Source organism: Microcaecilia unicolor, chromosome 3 (genome assembly GCF_901765095.1).
Source record: "Microcaecilia unicolor chromosome 3, aMicUni1.1, whole genome shotgun sequence".
NCBI classification, from domain to species: domain Eukaryota; kingdom Metazoa; phylum Chordata; class Amphibia; order Gymnophiona; family Siphonopidae; genus Microcaecilia; species Microcaecilia unicolor.
The window spans coordinates 207,329,175-207,348,120 of NC_044033.1; the positions used below are offsets into that span (position 1 = coordinate 207,329,175).

Consider the following 18,946-nt stretch of genomic DNA (forward strand, 5'->3'; position numbering starts at 1 on the left):
GGAAACCAATGCTGGCCATCTCTAAAGCTGGCCCACATGCTGAGATTTGGCCGGCTGCAAACGTATTATCGAAATGAAAGAAGCTGGCCGCGATATAGGTGGTCGCAGGACCAGGTAGCTCTGGACCCTCAGCGGGCAGTGGCCGAAGATAGGCCCAAAACAGACCCAAATTTCGCCGAGGCGCAGAGCAACTGGCGCAGAGAGGCTTAAACCACCTCCCAGCCGCCTGATCTGAACCAGGACACCGCTAGGAGCAGGATGGACTTACCCTCACAGGTGATCCGGGACTGCATGGCAGCAGGCCCCGGCCCAGCTACTGCCTGACGACAACTATCGGCGGACCGTGCGCCCACCACCCTCGACCGAGAGGTTGATTATAGGGAAGGGTTCTGTCGGGCACTGTCGGTGATCCAGGGACCGGACAAGGATTGAGCCCTGAACTGCTCCAGGGTTCCCAACGACCCAACATCCCGACCCAGGTGCCCTCACAGGTAGATGGCCGCGGCCGTGGCCAACCCCAGCTGGTAATCTCGCGCCGCCTACGCGCGGATAAATCATCCGACGAAGAAGGGCCGTGCCTGCCCGAGCAAAGGCAAACAGGAGGGATCACCGACATACCGGAGTGGATCAGGACAGCTCTCTAGAGGAGGCCAAGCACGAGGATCAATTCACAAGCTTTTGACGTGACTGACCAGACACTGTAGCCCAGCTCTGCTGCGAGACCGAGGTGCTGCCCTGGGTGGATTCGGCCCACTTCCCTGGGAAAAAAGGACCTCAACCTCCTCCGACGGACCTCCCCCCCTGGAAGGACTGCAGCCAGCAGGGATCGGAGCGGCTTGCACGCCGGCGCTCTGCTGCACTCCTGACACCACGGGGGAAAACAGTTACGCCTTGATCGGAGAGCTACACGAGAGTTGGACGCCCAGACCTAACCCCAGTCACTCCAAATATACCATCAAACATAGCAAGTTCCTTTAAATGCTTTACATGTAACAAATGATGTAAATGCTTCCTTATTTTCTTATATGCTTTATATGCTGTAAAGTGTAAAACACCCTTTACATGCCATACTGCTTAAATACCTCAATTACAACATATGAAACGACTTCCTCCAAATGCTTTAAACACCTCGCTAGACTTTAAACTCCTCCTCTCATAATACACCTCACAGCATTTTCGCTATATTTGTAATACTACTACTACTATTTAACATTTCTAAAGCGCTACCAGGGTTACGCAGCACTGTACAGTCTAACAAAGAAGTACAGTCCCTGTTCAAAGGAGCTTACAATCTAAAGGACAAAAAAGTGCAGTCAATCAAATTGAGGGCAGTCTAGATTTCCTGGATAGAGGTACAATGGTTAGGTGCCGAAAGCGACATTGAAGAGGTGGGCTATGAGGAAGGATTTGAAGATGGGCAGGGAGGGGGCTTGGCGTATGGGCTCAGGGAGTTTATTCCAAGCATAGGGTGAGGCCAGGCAGAAAGGGCGGAGCCTGGAGTTGGCGGTGGTGGAGAAGGGTACTGAGAGGAGGGATTTGTCTATATCAGAATAGTATTGTTCCTGTAATTTGCATCTAGAACTGCTATAAATGCCTGCAATCTGTATCTAGAACTGTAACTTGCTTTAAATACCTGTAATCTGCATCTCATAGCATGACACGGCATCTAGAATTGTAATTAGCTTCTTACTGCATCTAGAACTGTAATTTGCTTTCCAAACCTAAAACAATAGTAACATACGTGGAGGGGCATAATCGAACAGAAACGCCTAACTCCATGGGCGTTTATCTCCGAGAACGGGTCCGGGAAGGGGCGGGCCGAACCGTATTTTCAAAAAAAATGGATGTTTTTGAGCTGGGCGTTTGTTTTTTTTAGCGATAATGGAAACTAAAACACCCAGCTCAAAAACGTCCTAATCCGAGCCATTTGGTTGTTGGAGGGGCCACGATTCGTAGTACACTCGCCCCCTTGATATGCCAGGACACCAACTGGGCACCCTAGGTCAGTGCAGTGGACTTCAGAAAAAGCTCCCACATGCATAGCTCCCTTACCACGGGAGCTGAGCTCCTAACCCCCCTCCCCCAAAACCCACTACCCTCAAATGTACAACACTACCATAGCTCTTAGGGGTGAAGGGGGCACCTACATGTAGGTACAGTGGGTTTTGGAGGCCTCCCATTTACCAGCACAAGTGTTGCAGGTGGGGGGGGATGGGCCTGGGTCCACCTGGCTGAAGTGCACTGCGGTACCCACTAAAGGTGCTCCAGGGACCTGCATACACGCAGGCCTCTAGGACTGGTTGCTGCTATATAACATTGGCACACCAGTTGACACCTGAAGACTAATCTCTCCGAAAACGTCCTTTATTGGAATAATCGCGTTTACTCACAGTTAACTGCAGATCAGAGGTTGTGCCCCACTGGCAACGAGTCTCCCTGGTACTGAGATGAGCAGTAGGTCAGAGCTGGCAGAATGCTGTACAATGCCCTCTTTCAGCCACATTCAAGGTAAGAACTAAGTTCTGTAACGTGGCTAACACAGGAAAGGGAACTAAAACTGGCTTACAAAAATGGCCACTACCTCATGGACTACAACAGGAAACACAACAGGGCACACTCTGACCCAGTAGGCAGGGGGAAAAGCACCATGGGAGAAGAGCCTACCAACTACCAACATCGTGAGAATGTAACACAAGCTAATGAAATCATGGAGCCCAATACCCTACACCCACCACAATGCAATGCTGATGTGACCCTGTACTGCACCCGAGAGCCACAACTGACCCAGGGAAAGGCTGTGAGAGGATCGAACACATTCTGCTGTCATGGAGGTGGGTACAGCATTTGAGGCTGGCATACAGGCTGGAAAAAAAGTTTTTAAAGTGGGGTTTTTTTGGTCGGAGGGGGTTAGTGACCACTGGGGAAGTCCGGGGAGGTCATCCCCGATTCCCTCCAGTGGTCATCTGGGCAGTTGGGGCACTTTTTGGGGACTTGTTTGTGAAAAAAGAGGGTCCAAAAAAAGTGACCCAAAATCGTGGTAAAAACGCCTTTTTTTTTCAGTTATCAGCTAAAGACGCCCATCTCTCATCAGCTGATAACCACGCCCCAGTTCCGCCTCCACCACGCCTCCAACATGCCCCCTTCAACTTTATTCGTTTCCGTGACGGAGTGCAGTTGAAAACACCCAAAATCGGCTTTCGATTATACCGTTTTGGGCGCCTTTGCGAGACAAACGTCTATCTCCCGATTTAGGTCACACTATAGGCGTTTTTCTCTTTCGAAAATAAGCAGGATAGTAACATAGTAGATGACGGCAGAATAGTATTACGACTTGATAACCGAATGCTCTAATGCTCTAAATACAGAAATTAACACACAAACTAACTCTGATATGAACTCCAGCAAACTATTCTTAACTATCTACTGTCTCACCCTAACCCAACACGCACTCATAATCCCTAGCATAGACAACAATAGCCCCATAATTCACAAACCACTCTTGCAACCCATGCATAACATGCCTATCCAACAGCAACAGAAAGGAAAGAAAAAGCTTAAATTCACACACCAAGAAGACAAACAACTGATAGAAATCACCACTACCCTGAACCCAACTGAACACCACACAATAATACAAATAGGCTACATTAATGCCAGATCAGTAGTTAATAAAACTACAATAATAACCGACTGGATTACTGCTGACCATCTTGATTTCCTACTTATCAGCGAAACTTGGATCCATAACTCCAAAGACCCAATAATCTTAGAGCTCTGTCCTCCAGGATACAGAATTACCCACTGGACAAGAGAAGGAAAAAGAGGAGGAGGCATAGCAATAATCTATAAATCTCAATTCACAGTCACAACAACAGCAGAATCTATCCTTCCCCAACTTGAAATAGCCTCAGTCAGAATTAACCACCCCAACCTACGTGATCACTTAAACCTAATCCTATTCTACAGACCCTGGGCAATTGGCAAGATTCACAAACGAACTTCACGGAATTCATATCGAATACATGCATTTCCAGCCAGGACCTTCTCATAGCAGGAGACATCAATCTTCACCTTGAAGATACTAATACTAGCAATGTACGTGAATGCAAGGACTTCCTCCAACTATGGGAGCTCCATTGGCCAAACATGCAACCCACCCAGAACAAAGGACACACACTAGACATCATCATCCACAAATTCTCATCAGAACCTAACCTCACACTTATAGAGACAAAATGGACAGCCATGCCATGGTCCGACCACTACAAAGCAAACCTTTCCCTCCGCTGGAGAACAAAAAAGGCACGACAAACACAAGAGAAAAAAACCTACACTACGAGAGGCAAAATAGACCCACTAACCTTTTGGCAACAATTCTACACAGATGAATGGACTACACCCACAGACTCACCCCAATTCCTCCAAGAATGGGACAACAGATGCAGAACAATACTAGATAACATAGCACCACTTCAAACCAGAACCTCACATAGAAAAAACTCAATACCATGGTTTAACGAAGAATTGAAAGAACTAAAAACACAGGTCAGAAGACTAGAAAGAGCATGGAGCAAGAAAAAAGACGAACACACACTCAAATACTGGAAACAGTTACAAAGAAAATACAAATACACTATCAGACAAACTAAAATAACATATTACAAAACCATAATAGGATCAAACTACAAGGATACACACAAACTCTTCCTACTTGTAAACAAGCTCCTAAATACTACACCGGTTACCTCCAATAATATAGACACCCCATCCGCAACCAATCTTGCGAACTACTTCAATGAAAAAATTACAAAGCTCCGACTCATGATACCTACCAACAGTACGGAGTACACAAGCATCCTTGATTGTCTAGACCCAAAACCCGGGGAATGCCCAGCAGATCGATCATGGACCAACTTTGACACGATATCATCAGACCAAATCTCACAATGGCTTGGAAAATATGCCAAATCACAATGTAAATTAGATATTTGCCCTACCAGCCTAATAACATCCGCCCCCAAACAATTCAAAAAAGACCTCACGGATCATGTAAACCATAGACTTCAAAATGGTCTCTTTCGTACAGATAAAGGAAACATCTTACTCCGCTGCCAAAAGATGCTAAGAAAAGTACAATGGACATAACCAACTGTCGGCCAGTAGCATCGATTCCGCTCATAACCAAACTCATGGAGGGCATAGTGACGAAACAACTCAATGAATACCTAAATAAATACTCAATTCTGCATGAGTCTCAATCAGGATTTCGGTCAAATCACAGCACAAAAACTGTACTAGTGTCCGCAATGAACTCATTCAAACAAGCAATTGCAACTGGTAACAACATACTCCTCCTACAATTCGACATGTCCAGCGCCTTCAACATGGTTAATCATGGAATACTATTACACATACTAGAATATTTTGGAGTTGGAGATACAGTTCTCAAATGGCTCAAAGAATTCTTGACCACAAGATCGTACCAAGTAACAACGAATGAGGACATATCACCCCCATGGATACTTGAATGTGGAGTTCCCCAAGGATCCCCCCTCTCACCAACTCTCTTCAACCTAATGATGATACCTCTAGCCAAACATTTAGTCAATCAAAACCTCAACCCCTACATATACGCAGACGATGTCACGATCTACATCCCGTTCAAACATGATCTAAACGAAATCACCAACGAAATCAACCAAAGCCTCCAAATCATGCACTCCTGGGCGGATGCATTCCAGCTTAAACTCAATGCAGAAAAAACACAATGTCTTGTACTCACTTCTCAACACAACACAAATAATTACTCCACCATAACTACACCATACTGTTCTCTTCCCGTCTCACAAAATCTGAAAATTCTTGGAGTTACCATTGATCGAAACCTCACACTCGATACCCACGTGAAGAATACGGCGAAAAAGATGTTCTATGCCATGTGGAAACTCAAAAGAGTAAAACCTTTCTTCCCGAGATACATCTTCCGTACCCTGGTACAATCAATGGTAATAAGTCACCTGGACTATTGCAACGCACTGTAAGCTGGCTGCAAAGAACAGACTATCAAAAAACTCCAACCCAGAATACCGCAGCCAGACTCATATTTGGAAAAACTAAATATGAAAGTGCAAAACCCTTAAGAGAGAAACTTCACTGGTCACTGGCTCCCACTCAAGGAACGCATTGCGTTTAAGATCTGCACGATTGTACACAAAATCATTCACACAGAAGCCCCAATCTACATTCTCAACCTCGTGGACCTGCCTCCCAGAAACACCAAAAGATCAGCCCGCAAATTTCTCAACCTGCACTTTCCCAGCTGTAAAGGACTGAAATACAAGCTGACACACGCCACCACCTTCTCCTACATCAGCACACAGTTATGGAATGCATTACCCACAGCCCTGAAAACCATTGACGAAATAACTAACTTTCGCAAATCTCTGAAGACACATCTCTTCAACAAAGCCTACAAAGAGAACCCATAACCTTACAAAACTACCTCACCAACCCACTCAACTATTAATGTCCACCTTCTATACTATCCTTCCTACAACCTTCTTCTCTCTTCCCATACTTAATCTTTGTATATTACTAATCATATCTGATATCCTGTAATGACTATGACATAACAAAACTCTGTAAGCCACATTGAGTCTGCAAATAGGTGGGAAAATGTGGGATACAAATGCAATAAATAAATAAATAATTCTTATTTCGATAATACGGTTGGGGCGCCGCTCGATTATGCCCCTCTATGTAACCTCTCTGTTCTGAGGCAATGGAAAGCTAAGGAGTTACCCAAGATCGTCATCAGTGGGATTTGAACACTGGCTTCCTTTGGGGGGTCCTTTTACTAAGATGCGCTGAAAAATGGCCTGTGCTAGTGTAGCCACGTGTTTTGGACGCACACAGATCCATTTTTCAGCGTGCCTGTAAAAAATGGTGCTTTTTTTAAAACTGAAAATGGATGTGCAGCAAATTAAAAATTGTTGCACATCCATTTTGGGTCTGAGACCTTACCGCCACCCGTTCATTTAGTGGTAAGGTCTCATGCGTTAACTGTGCGGTAATCATCTATGCACATACAATGGAGATTACCGCCCGGTTACTGCCACATGCTAGAAAATAAAATTTATTTTCTGACGTGCGGAGCGGATGCATGTAAAAAATGAAATTACCACCCGAGCTACTCGGTAGCTGGGTGGTAGTTTCAAATTGGCACATGTGCACGCATAGGTGCCAACGCAGCTTAGTAAAAGGGCCCCTTGGTTTTTAGCCCAATGCTCTAACCATTACGCTACTCCCCCAGTCTGATGTAATGTTAATAGGTCCAGTGAAGCTGCAGGTTGACACATGAGTATAACTATGAAACTAAAGGCAGCCTGTGGAGGAGACAGAGGCAGGTATGAAGTGCCCCTCTCCTGCTGGGCAGTGGGAATACCTTGGAAGGGATTGACTGGGAGGGGGGCAGCTGGTCTCTAGAGAGGTAGCAGCCATAAAGATGAAGTATCTAAGTATCTTGTAATATAAAATTCATCCTAACATCATGTCTTTCTCCTTGTGCTCAGGGCACCATATCTGGCGGCTGCTGGTGACAGGCATAACAGAAACAGAGGGAATCCCTGACTTCACAGCCATAGGAATAGTGGATGATTTTGAACTTGCTTACTACAGCAGCGACACACGCAAGGTCACTGCGTTACAGGATTGGGTGTGGGATGCTTTGGGTTCTGAATATTTTGAAAGGAAAACCCAGGACTTCAGACACTATCAGGAAGGAAATAAAAAAAGCAGAAAAGATTGCATGCAACGCTATAACCACACCAGCGGTGAGTAGGTTTTTTGAATCTTTGTGTTTGTTCTTTGTTACCTTTGTTCACCGCTGTGGGTAAATATTGAGTTGCAGAGGTGCTTTATACATTTTTTTTAATTTAATGTTTCTGAATTCTTAAGTTAATACTAGTCACAAATAAACACAACTCACATAAGTCAAATCAAATTTATTGGTCAACCATCTACCTAACAGAACAGATTTCTAATGTTTCAAACATCTTTAACGGTCTTAGGAGTAATCCTAGACTCCACCTTGTCCTTTGATCTTCACATTAAATTATTTATAAAAAGGGTTTTTGGAAACTTTGCCATCTAAGATGAATCAGAAACTATTTTGGATTGTTTGGGAATGCAGCCCAAAGCGGGTGGTAAACTCCATCTAAGGCTAAATACCGGACTCTCGATGATAGATAACAAAATATTATTGGAAGAAACGGTATTGAGCCTGTGATCGTATATTTGAAGAGACAACGGTCTAGGCGTCATAAGAGAAATATACAACAGCTATGGAGTAACTGCCTTTATCACAGCTTCAAGTAGAGTTGATATGACGGAGATTGAGAACGATAAGTGTCTTTCATATACTTTAAAGTTTAAAGATCTAGATTTGATCGATTTTCCGGTCTTCTTTGAGGACTTTACAGAGTAGAAGGACCAAGATGGGGTCTAATATTTAGTCTTTACTGAGGACTGTTGGAACTGTAAGGTGCCAGCTTGACATCACCTTCAAATACACATTTTGATTATAAAACCTTTTAGGATATTTTGTTATTATTTTGAGTAGAGAGGTGTGGTAGCCGTGTTAGTCCACTCTTAAAGGTTATCAATAGAAATCAAACAAAATAAAACATGGAAAAGAAAATAAGATGATACCTTTTTTATTGGACATAACTTAATACATTTCTTGATTAGCTTTCGAAGGTTGCCCTTCTTTGTCAGATCGGAAATAAGCAAATGTGGTAGCAAATAGTATATATAAGAGAAACATCAAATTTTGAAAATATTCACTTGGTAGTGATTAGAGCACTTTTGTGGTTTTAGAAAAAACTTGGATTTGGTACATATAAAACAACCACGGAGGGATTCAGTGATTGAGAAGCTCAACCACCCGTAGAGATTTCAATATTTATTGAGTCTCAATCTGGGTGAGTCAGTGGCGTAGCCACAGGTGGGCCTGAGTGGGCCAGGGCCCACCCACTTAGGGCTCAGGCCCGGCCAACAGTAGCACATGTTTAGCGGTAGCTGGTGGGGATCCCAAGCTCGGCCAGTTCAAGATTTCCCCCTGAGGGTAACGAAAACACTACTCTCCACAATAACAGCACCTGCGCATGCTCAGTTTTTAGTGCATACCTGCTGCAGACTGCCAAGATGGGAAGAAGCATTTTCTCACCAGCTGAGATATTTTGGGGGTGGTGGTTGGGGGGGGGGGGAGAGCACTTGGTGTCCACCCACTTCTTGCCTAGGCCCACCCAAAATCTGTTGTCTGTCTACGCCCCTGGGGTGAGTTAATACTCTGACAATCCTCCTAAAAATTAAAAGATTTATTATAGTCATTATGGAGTCTGTCCTGGTGATTTAAGGGCAGACTAAAAGAGATATCAAGCTGCCACCTTATTATATGTAGCCATATCTTTTGATTCTGGCTTGTGTGCGTTTGCATTTAAAAATAATAACAGATTCCCCTCATTCTGCTGCGTTAGACTACTGCAATGCACAGTATTCTGGTTGGTCAGACAAATTACTAAAGAGCCTCCAATCACTGCAAAATACAACAGTCGGATTCATCTGTAATGCAAAGAGATCAGACCAAGTAACCCCCCTCTTTTAAACAAAATGCATTGGTTGCCAATCGAGGCCCATATAAATGTTTAGATATGTACATTAGTTCATAGAATTATATATGGGGTGGCCCCATTATATATGACACATCTGGAAGAAAGGCCTTCAATGTATCAATTACCTTGTTCTTGAGAACAATTCATAGAGAACTTTCCTTCTGTAAAGAACTTAGGAGCCATTTTATGCTTTAAGGGGTGTTGCAGTAGTTTACCTGTTGCACGGCCTGCAATAAAAATGAGTAGGAACCCCTTTCTTGATGAAGCATTAGGTCTGGGATTATCATGCGTTAATATCCCTTGTTAAGTCTGAAATTTAACATATTTTAGTAAAAGACTCCTTATTAAACTAATCTGTGTCTGTTGACATCCCAGAAATGACCAGAGATGGAGTTAAGACCAGTAGGCAGCAGACATGGGCAGTCTGGGTCTATCTATTGAGGGTGGGGGTTTCTTATCTGCTGACATCTTCTGTGTTTCTCTGTTTGGTTCATGGCAGGGGTTCACACCTTACAGATGTACATTAGCTGTGATGCACATGGAGACACAGCCATCGAGGGGCTGTTTCAGTATGTCTATGATGGGCGGGTGATTCTTACCTTCGATGTTGAGACAGACACGTGGGCAGCAGGAACGACAGAAGCGATTCCACTCAAGCAAAGATTGGACAAGGACATAGGGTGGCGAGCTTTTGTAAAGAATTACCAAATGAGAGAGTGCAAAGAGACACTCAAGAAATACATCCAACATGGGAAGCACATCCTAGAACAGCAGGGTAAGTATGGCAAAGAGGATTATTATGTTACTAACATAGATTGGAGTTCTTTTCGTTTTCTGTTTCTTTTCATTTTTAATTGTTCACCGCTATGTTTTCATGTGAACTTCAGCGGTATATCAAGATTAATAAACTTTTGAAAACACAACTGTTTGTGACTACATTTTTGTAAACCCACATGGACTGGACTTTTTTTTACTGTTGGGTGGTGATGTTATGTTTTTGTTTATGTTTTGTATATTGTTGTTTTATTGTATTTTATTATGAATGGGGTTTTTTTTTTTTTAAACCATCTAGTTATAGGTGATATATACATTTTTTAAAATAAATAAGTAGATAAATATAACCTATGGCAACAGTGCATAGAGCTGATGTACAATCTCACACCCAGTGTGTGTCAATTTATAATATTGTAAATCCCCACGCTGCCCATCCATGTACCACCGCATCTAGGTGCGATAGAACTTAGCCAGGATATAGTCATTTATATAAGGCTCTTTCTGCACACAGAAATCCTTTATAAGATATCCCAGGGGAGGTATGAATATTGAGGGGTAATTCTACACTTTTCTGGGACAGATGTGCTGAATGTAGGATCAGTTTATTTCCATCCTGATTCCAGATTCCTGAGGGAAAAGTCCATTGAACATTATTTAAAAAAATTTGGGGGCGGGGGAGGGGGGTTGCCGGGTTCTTGAAGCCTGGATTGGCTGCTGTCAGAGACAGGATGCTGGGCTTGATGGACCCTTGGTCTTTTCCCAGTATGGCAGTGCTTATGTACTTATGTACTTATCCTGTTTTACAGTACTGTGGGACAGGATTATATCCATGTGGATGATGTGATACATCATGAAAGAATCTACATAAAAGATGAAACCTAAGGCAGTGAGAGGCTATAATCAGCCCGTGGAATTTGCTGTCTTCCTTATCTTTATGTCATTTCTCTCCTACAGTCCCCCCAGAGGTGAGGGTTGTCAGTCGTCACTCCTCGGATGGCACTGTCGTTCACAGATGTCATGTGACTGGGTTCTATCCTCGGGATGTTGATGTCACCTGGGTGAGGGATGGGCAGACAACACTTCTAGAGACATCGTCCAGTGGGATCCTACCCAACCAGGACAAGACATACCAGATTCAAAAAACCCTAGAGATCGACTCCAAGGATGGACACACGTACACCTGTGTTGTAAACCACAACAGCCTGCAGACACCAATCATAAAGACAGGTGAGCAGCTCTCAATGAATGAAAATGACTTTCTTTAAATGTATTTCCCCTGAGAAAGTGACCAATGTTATTATTTAAGAAACTAGTGTCTCTTTATGAGGGCTTCACTTTTGCACCTGAAGAAAACCTGGCTCCCCCGTCTCTCTCAGTGACAAAGAGGGGCATTTTCGAAAGAAACGTCCAAGTTGTGATTTGGACGTTTTTGTAAAACGGCCAAATCCAGGGGCGGGGAAAAACCGTATTTTTGAAACAAGATGGACGTCCATTTTTTCGTTTCGAAAATACCAAGGACGCCCTTGGATTTGGATGTCCCTAGAGATTGACGTCTTTGACTTTCGGCAATTTTCGAAACCAAAAACGTACATGTTAAAAATGTCCAAATCCAAGCCATTTGGACGTGGGAGGAGCCAGCATTTGTAGTGCACTGGTCCCCCTGACATGCCAGGACACCAACTGGGCACCCTAGGGGGCACTGCAGTGGACTTCATAAATTGCTCCCAGGTACATAGCTCCCTTACCATGTGTGCTAAGCCCTCCAACCCCCCCCCCCCAAACCCACTACCCCCAATTGTACACCACTACCATAGCCCTTACGGGTGAAGGGGGCACCTATATGGGGGTACAGAGGATTTTGGAGGGCTCGCTGTTTCCTCCACAAATGTAACAGGTAGGGGTGTTATGGTCCTGGGTCCACCAGTCTGAAGTGCACTGTAGTACCCACTAAATCTGCTCCAGGGACCTGCATGCGCTGTCATGGACCTGAGTATGACATCTGAGGCTGGCACAAAATATTTTTAAAGATGTTTTTTGAGGGTGGGAGGGGGTTAGTGACCACTGGGGGAGTAACAGGAGGTCATCCTCGATTCCCTTCGGTGGTCTTCTGGTCATTTCGGGCACCTTTTTGTGCCCTATTCGTTATAAAAACACGTCCAGGTGAAAACGTCCATGTTATGTCCCTGCCTTTTGATTATGGCTCAAAGACGTCCAAGTGTTAGGCACGCCCAAGTCTCGCCTTCACTGCACCTCCGACATGCCCCCTTTGCGACGGACTGCAGTTGGAGCCGTCCAAAATTGGGTTTCAATTATACCGATTTGGACATTTCTGGGAGGTGGATGTCCATGTTCCGATTTATGTCGAAAGATGGACGTCCTTCTCTTTCGAAAATGAGCCTGAAAGTGACCAGCAGAATTCACAGATTCATGTTGTATCATTTACACCCCACTGATATGTATCCCAGAAGCCAAACCTGTCTATTACTACTTATCGTTTCTATAGCACTACTAGATGTACAAAGCTGTACACAAACATGATAGACAAATAAGGGATTAGGGAATTTTATTATGGAAATGATTAAAACATCACAGAGGAAGAAGGGGTTAAGAGGTAAAAGCAGACTCAGAAAAGGGGGGCTTTTAGCCTGGATTGGAGTATGGCTGGAGATAGAGCATGATATATGCTACTATCAATTTATGGTTTAACTTTTTTATTGATGTCACAAACCACAACATTTAATCATCAATAACAGTCACCAATTTTATATCTCTATAGTCCATAACAAAACTTTTTGCTAAAGTAACATCAAACTTTTACATAATCTTACCACACCCCCTTTTTACCCTCCCTATGATCCGTCTAAACGCAACAATGGAACCTCAAGGTCCTCAGTCATAATCTGTTAAGGATGAGACTTCTACCTCTCTGCGTGAGTTTGGCTATATAGGGACTCCAAATCTTTAAAAATCATAATTTCCGTTTAAAGGAACATGCTACTATCAATTTATGTGGCTTCTTGATTCAGAATTTATTTATACCATTATCCTGTCACGCGGTATTATTTTTGATCTATTGTAATTCATTTTGAACTCACTTGATGGAAAAAGGTGAAATAAATAACAAAGATAGAACCTGACAGGAATTGCAATGTGAACACTGTTGCAGGACAAATTGGAGAAAATATTTCTTCATTCAACGTATTATTATGCTCTGGAATTCTTTGCCAGAAAATGCAGTAAAAGCGATTAGCTTAGCAGGATTTAAAAAAGGTTTGCACAACTTCCTGGAAGAAAAGTCCATAAACTATTACTAAGGTGGATATGGGGAAGATCCACTGCTTAGTCCTGGGATAAGTAGCATGGATTCTGTTTTTGGGATCCTGTCAGGTACTTGTGACCTGGATTGAAAACAGGGTGCTGGGCTTGATGGACTAGATCTGTGCTGTTAAGGTGATGCTTAACCATTTATGTCCCTGGAACCAGACAAAGGTTGCTGTCATATTTTCATTTGCTGTTAGCATTGGGTGAACCTCTTCAGAAAGAGCGTTGTCTTTATTTTAAAATCCCTGGATTAGAACTGGTGATCTAGAGGTGAAAGGCTCTGTTAGGCTGTGACACCTGTCTCTGGTTGGTACAAAAATGTTGTTTTGGCTGTATGTGTATTATCATTTGTATTTCAGATTGTTTGCCCAATGTTTAAATCCATGTTCATCTCTGGTTATGAATATCTGACATCTTACGTGTTTTATTTTTTATCCCATCACAAGTTTTGCTTCACAGCAGTCGACACAAGCTCAACCAGCGTCAATGTGCAGCAGAATCCTTTCTTATGCAACTTGCTGCCTCCTGAGATAAAATTCTGGTTGACTAAATTAATTCTAGAGTTAAGAAAGGGGTATCTGTTTGTATTTTGAAGTGGTCGGACTTTTCATGTATGCTCCTTGTTGAGTGTGCTTTGGTGACCCAATAATTCATAAATAACTCTAGTAATGATTTCCCACATCAAGGTTTTAAAGAATTCTATTACTCTGAAATGTTTCTCTTAATCTCTTCATATTACAGAACATTTTTTCCACATTTCCCTTCCAATTAAACTTTTGCTAGACTCCTAACTTCCCTTTTCTTTCTTTAGGATGAGGTAATTTGACCTTTGAAATAACTTTGATCAACACTGGTGTGTTTTTCTAAGCGGCTTTTTATAGTGATGCTACATTATAACCTGTTTTCTTTTAGAGTTTGTCTAATGTTTGTTAATATTTATCTCACTTCTTGCTGTTCACCAGACCAACAGGGAGATTCTTAGAACTCCTGCAGTAAAGCCAATAGCACAGAAAGCTTGGTCTCCAATGCTCAAAGAAAATTATTCAAATTATACATGTGCTGTAAAAGCAAAAGCAAGGGGAGGAATGTGCTTGGTGCATACGCAGAAGAGTTTCACAGTAAGCACAGCTCTTATGCCCATGCACCAGGCAAACCCGATCTTGAAGCACACGTCGGCAATGCTCTTCTACACCTTTAAATATAAACTTCTCTGTTTCTTTTAAATCTTGGAAGGCTTATATTTAAACACAGAAAACAGATTCCAATATGTGCTTTCAGTTTCGGGTACGCTCTGACTCAAGGGCATTTCTTTCTCAGTACCGGTGCTTACAGGCTTGCATGGGCTTCCTTCCACTTCCAAAACAAATCAAAGCCAGCAGATTTTAAACTGGAAATCAAAAGAAATCCTCTCTTCAAACCCTGCACCTCCATCACCAAGCTGGCATTCTTTTTCCAGTGGTAAGAGCAGGGGCAGGTTTTGAGAATCTGATGACAGTCTGATTCCTGGAGCTTCTTTTATACCCCAGACAGAAGTTATATTATTTCCTAGTGGCCCTTTGAATTCCTCTAATCTACATAATTTAAAAATAAATTCTGATTGGATATTGTCCTAAAGCAAAGTTCTATGCAAGTTCTATATGCAAATGCTAGGAGTCTAAGAAATAAGATGGGAGAGTTGGAATATATTGCACTAAACGAAAAATTGGATATAATAGGCATTACTGAGAGCTGGTGGAAGGAGGATAACCAGTGGGACACTGTCATACCGGGGTACAAAGTATATCGTAGTGATAGGGTGGACCGGACTGGTGGAGGGGTTGCATTGTATATTAACGAGAGCCTTGACTCAGATAGATTACAAATTCAGCAGGACACAAATCACACCTTTGAATCATTGTGGGTTGAAATTCCATGTATAAAAGGGAAAAAAAACGGTGATAGGAGTGTACTACCGTCCGCCTCGCCAGGATGAGCAGGTAGACACAGAAATGATAAAAGAAATCAGAGACGCGAACAAAATGGGCAATGTGATAATAATGGGTGACTTCAATTATCCAAATATAGACTGGGTAAATGTAACATCGGGACACGCTACAGAGATACAATTCCTTGATGAAATCAAGGACAGCTTTATGGAGCGACGAGAGAAGGAAAAATTCTAGACTTGGTCCTTAGTAGAGCGCATGATCTGGTGAGGGACGTTATGGTATTGGGGCCGCTTGATAACAGTGACCATAATATGATCAGTTTTGATATCGACCTTGAAGTAACTGTACACAGAAAGTCAAATACGTTAGCGTTTAACTTTAAAAAGGGAGACTATGATAAAATGAGAAGAACGGTAAAAAAAAAACTTAGGGGGGCAACTGAGAGAGTACAAACTGTACAACAGGCGTGGACGCTGTTCAAAAATACCATCCTGGAGGCCCAGGCCATACATATTCCGCGAATTAGAAAAGAAAGACGGAAGTCCAAAAGACAGCCGGCCTGGTTGAAAAGTGAGGTGAAGGAAGCTATTAGGGCTAAAAGAAACGCCTTCAGAAAATGGAAGAAGGAACCGTCTGAAAATAACAAGAAGCAGCATAAGGAGTGTCAAAGCAAATGCAAGGCACAGATAAAGAAGGCCAAGAGGGATTACGAAAAAAAGATAGCATTAGAGGCAAAAAAACATAGTAAAAAAATTTTTCGGTATATTAAAAGCAGGAAGCCGGCAAAAGAATCAGTTGGGCCGCTGGATGACCGAGGGGTAAAAGGGAGACAAAGACGTAGCGGAGAGACTGAATGAATTCTTTGCTTCGGTCTTCACCGAGGAAGATTTGGGTGGGATACCGGTGTCGGAAATGGTATTTCAAGCGGACAAGTCGGAGAAACTTACTGACTTCACGGTAAACCTGGAGGACGTAATGGGGCAATTCAGCAAACTGAAGAGTAGCAAATCTCCTGGACCGGATGGTATTCATCCTAGAATACTGATAGAACTGAAAAACGAGCTTGCGGAGCTACTGCTAGTGATATGCAACTTATCCTTAAAATCGAGCGAGGTACCGGAAGATTGGAGGGTGGCCAATGTAACGCCCATTTTTAAAAAAGGCTCCAGGGGACATCCGGGAAATTATAGACCGGTGAGTCTGACGTCAGTGCCGGGGAAAATGGTAGAGGCTATTATTAAAAACAAAATTACAGAGCACATCCGAGGACATGGATTACTGAGACCGAGTCAGCACGGCTTTTGTGTGGGGAAATCTTGCCTGACCAATTTACTTCAATTCTTTGAAGGAGTAAACAAACATGTGGACAAAGGGGAGCCGGTTGATATTGTGTATCTGGATTTTCAAAAGGCGTTTGACAAGGTACCTCATGAAAGGCTACAGAGGAAATTGGAGGGTCATGGGATAGGAGGAAATGTCCTATTGTGGATTAAAAACTGGTTGAAGGATAGGAAACAGAGAGTGGGGTTAATGGGCAGTATTCACAATGGAGAAGGGTAGTTAGTGGGGTTCCTCAGGGGTCTGTGCTAGGACCGCTGCTTTTTAATATATTTATAAATGATTTAGAGATGGGAGTAACTAGCGAGGTAATTAAATTTGCTGATGACACAAAGTTATTCAAAGTCGTTAACTCGCGACAGGATTGTGAAAAATTACAAGATGACCTTACGAGACTGGGAGACTGGGCGGCTAAATGGCAGATGACGTTTAATGTGAGCAAGTGCATGCATGTGGGAAAAAAGAACCCGAATTATAGCTACGTCATGCAAGGTTCCACGTTAGGAGTTACGGACCAAGAAAGGGATCTGGGTGTCGTCGTCGATAACACACTGAAACCTTCTGCTCAGTGTGCTGCTGCGGCTAGGAAAGTGAATAGAATGTTGGGTATTATTAGGAAAGGTATGGAAAACAGGTGTGAGGATGTTATAATGCCGTTGTATCGCTCCATGGTGCGACCGCACCTTGAGTATTGTGTTCAGTTCTGGTCGCCGCATCTCAAGAAAGATATAGTACAATTGGAAAAGGTGCAGCAAAGGGCGACTAAAATGATAGCGGGGTTGGGACGACTTCCCTATGAAGAAAGACTAAGGAGGCTAGGGCTATTCAGCTTGGAGAAGAGACGGCTGAGGGGAGACATGACAGAGGTATATAAAATAATGAGTGGAGTGGAACAGGTGGATGTGAAGCGTCTGTTCAAGCTTTCCAAAAATACTAGGACTAGGGGGCATGCGATTAAATTACAGTGTAGTAAATTTAAAACAAATCGGAGAAAAATTTTCCTCACCCAACGCGTAATTAAACTCTGGAATTCATTGCCGGAAAATGTGGTGAAGGCGGTTAGCGTAGCAGAGTTTTAAAAGGGGTTGGACGGTTTCCTAAAGGACAAGTCCATAAACCGCTACTAAACGGACTTGGAAAAATCCAAAATCCCAGGAATAACAACATGTGTAGAATGTTTGTACGTTTGGGAAGCTTGCCAGGTGCCCTTGGCCTGGATTGACCGCTGTCGTGGACAAGATGCTGGGCTCGATGGACCCTTGGTCTTTTCCCAGTATGGCATTACTTGTGTACTTATGCTTTAACTAAGAATGATGTCGCTGGATAGTCCGACCAATCAAAGTCGAGTAGGAATAAATGAACATAAAATTTTCCTTCCAGCTATTCTAACTGATTATCTGTCACATTTAAAGGTTCTAAATTTTCTCATTTAAAAGCATCAACCCTTAAACCAAAGAAAAGTATCACATTTTTCTCTTGGAGAATCTTCTTCTTTTAATTTTTTTTATAGCTTTTTGGCCAGGCACATTCTTTCTGCTTATTTATGGCACGCTGAAAACCATTCAGTCACCTTCCCTACTCAGTCCTACAGTTTTTCCATGTGCTTTCAGACTAAAAATGTGAACATTTACTGGTTGAAATTTGTAAATGTTCTAAGATATAAAGTTTGAGACCTGCTTTTATATGTTGTTAAGAAGACAAATTATGGTCAGGCATTGATGTTCCTAATTCTGCCCCTTTAAAATCAGTCAGCCGTTAAAACCTGCAACCTGGGCTGCCATTTAATTAAAGAGACTTCCAGCACTCTGGGGTCCTTTTACAAAGGCACATTGAAAAATGGCCTGCGGTAGTGTAGGCACTGGTTTTGGGCATGCACAGAATCATTTTTCAGCGCACCTGTAAAAAAAGGCCTCT

General features: G+C 42.9%; 2 protein-coding genes across 3 annotated transcripts in view; both read left to right on the plus strand.

Annotated features, from left to right (window-relative positions):
* LOC115466177 (class I histocompatibility antigen, F10 alpha chain-like) overlaps positions 1–18,946 on the plus strand; it is a 159,558-nt gene that overhangs the window by 114,098 nt on the left and 26,514 nt on the right. The window lies entirely within an intron of this gene.
* LOC115466176 (major histocompatibility complex class I-related gene protein-like) overlaps positions 1–18,946 on the plus strand; it is an 80,141-nt gene that overhangs the window by 29,523 nt on the left and 31,672 nt on the right. For both annotated transcript variants that reach the window (XM_030197266.1, XM_030197267.1), the window contains exons 2-4: positions 7,572–7,832; positions 10,171–10,446; positions 11,400–11,672. In XM_030197266.1, the coding sequence (XP_030053126.1) occupies positions 7,572–7,832; positions 10,171–10,446; positions 11,400–11,672 (810 nt within the window). The remainder of the gene's footprint in view (positions 1–7,571; positions 7,833–10,170; positions 10,447–11,399; positions 11,673–18,946) is intronic.